We start from the raw sequence: 7,105 nt of genomic DNA, 5'->3' as shown, positions 1-7,105 counted from the left end.
GGCTCGTATAGAGCGCGCGAGCGGCGCGCGATCTGCGCGCAATCAGTTCTCGCCCTTACAGTTCCGTATATTGGCTCAGTACTATCGAAGATGGCAGACGTCGCGCGCCGCCTGCGCGCCGCTCGCGTGCGGCGCTTAGGTCGCGCGCGAGCTGCGCGCGGGCCAAGCAGAAGCGGCGCACGAACAAAAATGCAGCGCGCAGCTCGCGGACAGCGAGCAAACGGCTCGCGTGCTGCACATTCGCCAGATGTGGACGCACCCTAACGCTACATATCATCTTACATAACCTAACACATCCATATACGACACGCACATCGTCATCTAAAATAAACTTAAAAAAAAGTAAAACTAAAAAAATAAACATCCAATTTCGTCGCGCTTTAAAAAACAAAAGATCGCAAAATATAAATTCACTAGTTCCACTTAATTAAACGAAGCTTAACAATAATAAAATAGTCACACAAAAATACTGCGGAGGAATTTCGTTTAGAAATTAGTAGGAATATTGATTTTACCGTCGTATATGGAGAAGGGGCGGTCCGACTCGCGCGGGTCACTCGCACTCGCACGAGGGGCGCCGGGACTCGCACTCTCACTTACACTCGCACTCTCACCTGCACTAGGGCTCAAATTTCGAATGTCTATATGTCCGGATACTTGCGAGTCAGCGGGGGCGAGTTGTATGCTTACTGCGCCTTGCCGTCGGGCTTGTGTCATACGAAGTCCATGGCATCCCGGGACTTGCCGGTGAACTTGCCAGCAGCCCGCTTTTTTAACGAACGCTCGATCAGTTTCTTGACTTCGCTCACTATGAATACACTAGATGTGAGGCATACGAGGAATATTATATCTGGAAAGACAAATGAGCATATTTAAAATAAAGATTGCAAATGATATTGTTACCTATAGACATGCCGCTAAAACAAATCCATATAGAATGATTTAAATCAAAACTAATTTAAATGCCTACGATACGCTTATATGCGCATACGCCTAATATTATTAGTACAGGTTCGAGTCCCGTCAATGGAAATCGTCAGATTTTAACAACATAATCTTTAAAAACATGATTTAGTTAAAATCGCCATCATTCCTACTTTTAAACATTCAAATAAAAAACACATAGTTTCAAGTAACTTTTGAGGGATATTCTATAAGAAAACTTCCTCACCATGTCCAGTAAGCGCTTCAGTCTGAAACACCCTCTGCAACGGCGGGAAGTATATGACCAGCATCTGTCCCACCAGACTCAGGGTGACAGCCACCAGGAACATCTTGTTGGAGAACAGGCCCACTTGGAAGAGAGACTTGGTTTGCGAACGACACGACAGCGCGTTAAACATATCGAAGAGCACGAAGCACGTGAATGTCATTGTCGTGTCGCGGGGGGTTATTTTGTTGTCCGACATCTGGAATTAGAAAGGTTACGGTTTTGAATGCGATTAACCGATATTTTGTGATCGATTTTATTAGAAGAGAAAGTTCATGCATGGCCTACGGCGTAGGCCCCACGCTGTAGGATCTAATTGCTACGCCTCGAGGTTACGTGGTAGGTGCGGCGCGTCGTGTCGCGCGGCCTACGCCGTAGCACGAGTGGCTACGGGCGCTACGCTACAGGGCTCTGCTGTCAGTGGGAACACGTCACCTCTCTGTTGAACACCCAGAGCGTGCCGGCGATGATGATGGCGGCAGACAGCAGCACGTTGAGCAGCAGCGCGCGGGAGATGATGCGGCGCGTCGTGTCGCGCGGCCTACGCCGTAGCACCGAGTGGTCCACTGGTTCTACGCCGAGGGACTGAGCCGGGGGACCTGGTACAAAGGACAGATAAAAGACATCAACGATCAGATACAAAAGTTTTTTAATAAATACACACACACCCAAGCAACATCAATATTACGGCTATACATAGTCGTCGACATTAAGCAATACAAACTGACCGTCCATAATAATGTTGATCCAGAGTATCTGCATGGCGTTGAGCGGGTTGGGTATGCCCATGAGCGTGGCAAGCGCGATGAGCGACAGCGCCGCGATGGACGTGGACAGTTGGAAACGCACGAAGTTGCGGATGTTGTAGAATATGCATTTGCCCTCTTCAATGGCGGCGCTGCGAAAAAAAAAGGAATAAATAAATATTGTATTACGAAATTTACAAAAACAATAATACAAAATAAAATGATACGAAATGAAATTAAAATAAAATAAAATAAAAAAATACTTTTATTCCAAGTGAGTGTTGAGACTTGACGTTTTGTCAGTTTTCATATTGAAAATTTGAAAATATATTATAAATGTGAAAGTTTGTGAGAATGTTGGCTGGACCGTTTAGATTGAAATTTGGTATGTAGATAGGTGATACCCTGGATTAACACATAGGCTACTTTTTATCAAGACACCACGCGGGCGAAGCCGCTGGCGGAAGCTAGTTGAAAATATATTAAACCGTCGTATTTGTTCCTCCGACAGAGGTTGTTAACTGAAGAATGAAAAATCGGTCTTTACAATCTTGCTTCCATTTTATTAATCGAAACGCGTCTTTTTACTACGTTTGCAGCTAATAAAACCTCATAACTTTTTATGAAACTTCATCAAACCTTTTTGTCAAACATCAAAATTATCAGTGTACATTTTATAACATCTGTTTGTTCACAAAAACACACACATAAACTCTGTTTCGCAACATCAAAAACATTTTTTTTTTATAATATTTTCAACAAGACAATATAAGAAACTCACATAATAGTAGCGAAATCATCGTCGACGAGTATCATATCGGCGGCCTCCTTGCACACGTCGGTGCCGTTGCGGCCCATCGCGATGCCGATGTCCGCTCGCTTCAGTGCCACACCGTCGTTCACGCCGTCGCCTAGACAATTGAATAGGACGATATTCTAAATATTATTCAGCTGTGTGATTTAAAAGAAGTGTCAGGAAAAAAGTGAATTTTGCAGAAAAATTGTGTTGGATAATTAAGTGTTATTTAATATGAAGTATTTATTTGTCGACAAAATTTGAAAGAAGGATCAGTAAAAAAAAAGTCGAATTTTATATATGAATAGAATACACAAATGTATTGGCTTGTCGGAGTGTTCTTTTGAGAAGTTAGTTCGATGATGTAACCGTAATTTGTACAGTTTTCATCTCAGAAAATAAATTGCTATTCTTATGCCCTTAATGTAGTACGTACCTGTCATGCCTACAATGTTGCCAACCCTTTGTAGTGACTTCACAATAGCCAGCTTATGTTTTGGAGTCACCCTGTAGAATACGCTTACCTGGAAACAAAAACATTGTTTACAATGCAAATATGTATTTTTTATTTTAGAATAAAATCGTAATTTAAACACATACATTTAGCTAACATTTTATATTGATGATATAACTGATTCTTCTAGACATAATTTAAAAGAAACTGAAATAAACTTACGGTGTCAATCATCCTATCCAATTCTTCGTCAGACATGGCGTCCAGCTGATCGCCGGCCAGCGACTGCGAGTGTAGGACGTCCAAGCCAACCATTTGTGCTGGAATAGACAAAGAATTGAGTTGATTTTGCTGGGAATATAATTTTAAAAGCTGAAATAACATACACAGTAATATGTTTATATAGCAGAAAAAAAAAACAGTTATAACTGACATATGACGTTGGGGAGTTTTTGCATCCGACTTTTTAGTGGGTAATCATCGAATGACCGCTGTGGGTGCAGCGTGAGAAAGTGTCAGACTCTTACCGACTAAAACAAACCATGTTTTTTCCAGAGCCCTTTATATACCAAGGTCACAGTCAATTGTAGTAAACTTGTGCCTAGAAGGACTGTGTATGTTGAATAGATACATACCGACAGCAAGCGCAGTGGGCCTGGCATCGCCCGTCACCATCTTGACGTCGACGCTGGCACGTGCGAGCGTGGCCACGGCGTCACGTGCACTACACATACATACCGACAGCAAGCGCAGTGGGCCTGGCATCGCCCGTCACCATCTTGACGTCGACGCTGGCACGTGCGAGCGTGGCCACGGCGTCACGTGCACTACACATACATACCGACAGCAAGCGCAGTGGGCCTGGCATCGCCCGTCACCATCTTGACGTCGACGCTGGCACGTGCGAGCGTGGCCACGGCGTCACGTGCACTACACATACATACCGACAGCAAGCGCAGTGGGCCTGGCATCGCCCGTCACCATCTTGACGTCGACGCTGGCACGTGCGAGCGTGGCCACGGCGTCACGTGCACTACACATACATACCGACAGCAAGCGCAGTGGGCCTGGCATCGCCCGTCACCATCTTGACGTCGACGCTGGCACGTGCGAGCGTGGCCACGGCGTCACGTGCACTACACATACATACCGACAGCAAGCGCAGTGGGCCTGGCATCGCCCGTCACCATCTTGACGTCGACGCTGGCACGTGCGAGCGTGGCCACGGCGTCACGTGCACTACACATACATACCGACAGCAAGCGCAGTGGGCCTGGCATCGCCCGTCATCATCTTGACGTCGACGCTGGCACGTGCGAGCGTGGCCACGGCGTCACGTGCACTACACATACATACCGACAGCAAGCGCAGTGGGCCTGGCATCGCCCGTCACCATCTTGACGTCGACGCTGGCACGTGCGAGCGTGGCCACGGCGTCACGTGCACTACACATACATACCGACAGCAAGCGCAGTGGGCCTGGCATCGCCCGTCACCATCTTGACGTCGACGCTGGCACGTGCGAGCGTGGCCACGGCGTCACGTGCACTACACATACATACCGACAGCAAGCGCAGTGGGCCTGGCATCGCCCGTCACCATCTTGACATCGACGCTGGCACGTGCGAGCGTGGCCACGGCGTCACGTGCACTACACATACATACCGACAGCAAGCGCAGTGGGCCTGGCATCGCCCGTCACCATCTTGACGTCGACGCTGGCACGTGCGAGCGTGGCCACGGCGTCACGTGCACTACACATACATACCGACAGCAAGCGCAGTGGGCCTGGCATCGCCCGTCACCATCTTGACGTCGACGCTGGCACGTGCGAGCGTGGCCACGGCGTCACGTGCACTACACATACATACCGACAGCAAGCGCAGTGGGCCTGGCATCGCCCGTCACCATCTTGACGTCGACGCTGGCACGTGCGAGCGTGGCCACGGCGTCACGTGCACTACACATACATACCGACAGCAAGCGCAGTGGGCCTGGCATCGCCCGTCACCATCTTGACGTCGACGCTGGCACGTGCGAGCGTGGCCACGGCGTCACGTGCACTACACATACATACCGACAGCAAGCGCAGTGGGCCTGGCATCGCCCGTCACCATCTTGACGTCGACGCTGGCACGTGCGAGCGTGGCCACGGCGTCACGTGCACTACACATACATACCGACAGCAAGCGCAGTGGGCCTGGCATCGCCCGTCACCATCTTGACGTCGACGCTGGCACGTGCGAGCGTGGCCACGGCGTCACGTGCACTACACATACATACCGACAGCAAGCGCAGTGGGCCTGGCATCGCCCGTCACCATCTTGACGTCGACGCTGGCACGTGCGAGCGTGGCCACGGCGTCACGTGCACTACACATACATACCGACAGCAAGCGCAGTGGGCCTGGCATCGCCCGTCACCATCTTGACGTCGACGCTGGCACGTGCGAGCGTGGCCACGGCGTCACGTGCACTACACATACATACCGACAGCAAGCGCAGTGGGCCTGGCATCGCCCGTCACCATCTTGACGTCGACGCTGGCACGTGCGAGCGTGGCCACGGCGTCACGTGCACTACACATACATACCGACAGCAAGCGCAGTGGGCCTGGCATCGCCCGTCACCATCTTGACGTCGACGCTGGCACGTGCGAGCGTGGCCACGGCGTCACGTGCACTACACATACATACCGACAGCAAGCGCAGTGGGCCTGGCATCGCCCGTCACCATCTTGACGTCGACGCTGGCACGTGCGAGCGTGGCCACGGCGTCACGTGCACTACACATACATACCGACAGCAAGCGCAGTGGGCCTGGCATCGCCCGTCACCATCTTGACGTCGACGCTGGCACGTGCGAGCGTGGCCACGGCGTCACGTGCACTACACATACATACCGACAGCAAGCGCAGTGGGCCTGGCATCGCCCGTCACCATCTTGACGTCGACGCTGGCACGTGCGAGCGTGGCCACGGCGTCACGTGCACTACACATACATACCGACAGCAAGCGCAGTGGGCCTGGCATCGCCCGTCACCATCTTGACGTCGACGCTGGCACGTGCGAGCGTGGCCACGGCGTCACGTACGCCGTCACGCGGCGGGTCACATATGCCGCATACTCCAGTGTACACGAGGGACTCTACTCGAGGACCGCGGCATAGGGCTATGATGCGGAGACCTGGGAAATAAAATATAAGTTGATCAGTGTGTTGTGTGAGCGTTATGACGCAACCGCGGTACGATGCCACTGCGATGCGAGGTTGTGACGCAATTCACGCGAATATACGAAGCATCACGTTCTTGTCAATTCACGCCGCATCGCAATTTAATAAAAATCTAAAGGACACAAAAAATACCAAGGGGAAATTGGACCCAATGTAGAGTCTGCCTAAAAATAGACACTATTTTATTGAAATAAAAATCCATTTCAATATTTTTCACTACCACACATCAAAAAACTATAACTATTTATTTTTAAAATCTCAACTCACCCATCCTAGCAATATTATAAGCCTCGCCGATAAAGTCGTTTTGTTTCTCCTTAGTCATGGGCGCATAGTTGCCGCTGCTATCGATGTACTGAGTGCATAGCGGTAGAACTTTCTCGATGGCTCCCTTTACGAACACTTCTTCTTTCAATTTGCCGTCAGAGAATTTAGGGGCGCATTTCACTACCATCATTTTAGTTTCGGAGCTGGAAAGAAAAAACAAATGTGAGCATATTTTTTTTTTAATGTTTGTTTTTGGTGTATTGTGTGAGCGACTTACGATCGAGTGCTGAAATGCCACACAATTTTAAGGACTGTTCTGTCACACTTACGTTTCGCAACGTACATACTTTTAAGTAAAACTTGAAAGTTAAGTAACGTTTGAGTAAGCAACATAAAGAGCAT

General features: G+C 49.6%; 1 protein-coding gene across 4 annotated transcripts in view; it reads right to left on the bottom strand.

The window, feature by feature from the left end:
* Positions 1–227: 227 nt before the first annotated feature.
* The window catches only part of LOC124635036 (calcium-transporting ATPase type 2C member 1), a 56,064-nt gene continuing 49,186 nt past the window's right edge, over positions 228–7,105 (bottom strand). For all 4 annotated transcript variants that reach the window (XM_047170792.1, XM_047170790.1, XM_047170791.1 and 1 more), the window contains 9 exons: positions 6,704–6,906; positions 6,211–6,390; positions 3,429–3,526; positions 3,189–3,276; positions 2,738–2,867; positions 1,939–2,108; positions 1,646–1,809; positions 1,172–1,409; positions 228–850 (listed from right to left, as the gene is read on the bottom strand). In XM_047170792.1, coding sequence (XP_047026748.1) covers positions 714–850; positions 1,172–1,409; positions 1,646–1,809; positions 1,939–2,108; positions 2,738–2,867; positions 3,189–3,276; positions 3,429–3,526; positions 6,211–6,390; positions 6,704–6,906 — 1,408 coding nt within the window. In that variant the 3' untranslated portion in view covers positions 228–713. The remainder of the gene's footprint in view (positions 851–1,171; positions 1,410–1,645; positions 1,810–1,938; positions 2,109–2,737; positions 2,868–3,188; positions 3,277–3,428; positions 3,527–6,210; positions 6,391–6,703; positions 6,907–7,105) is intronic.

The sequence above is a fragment of the Helicoverpa zea genome, chromosome 12, assembly GCF_022581195.2.
Source record: "Helicoverpa zea isolate HzStark_Cry1AcR chromosome 12, ilHelZeax1.1, whole genome shotgun sequence".
In the NCBI taxonomy this organism is placed as follows: Eukaryota; Metazoa; Arthropoda; class Insecta; order Lepidoptera; family Noctuidae; genus Helicoverpa; species Helicoverpa zea.
This window is presented reverse-complemented; position numbering and strand designations above follow the sequence as displayed.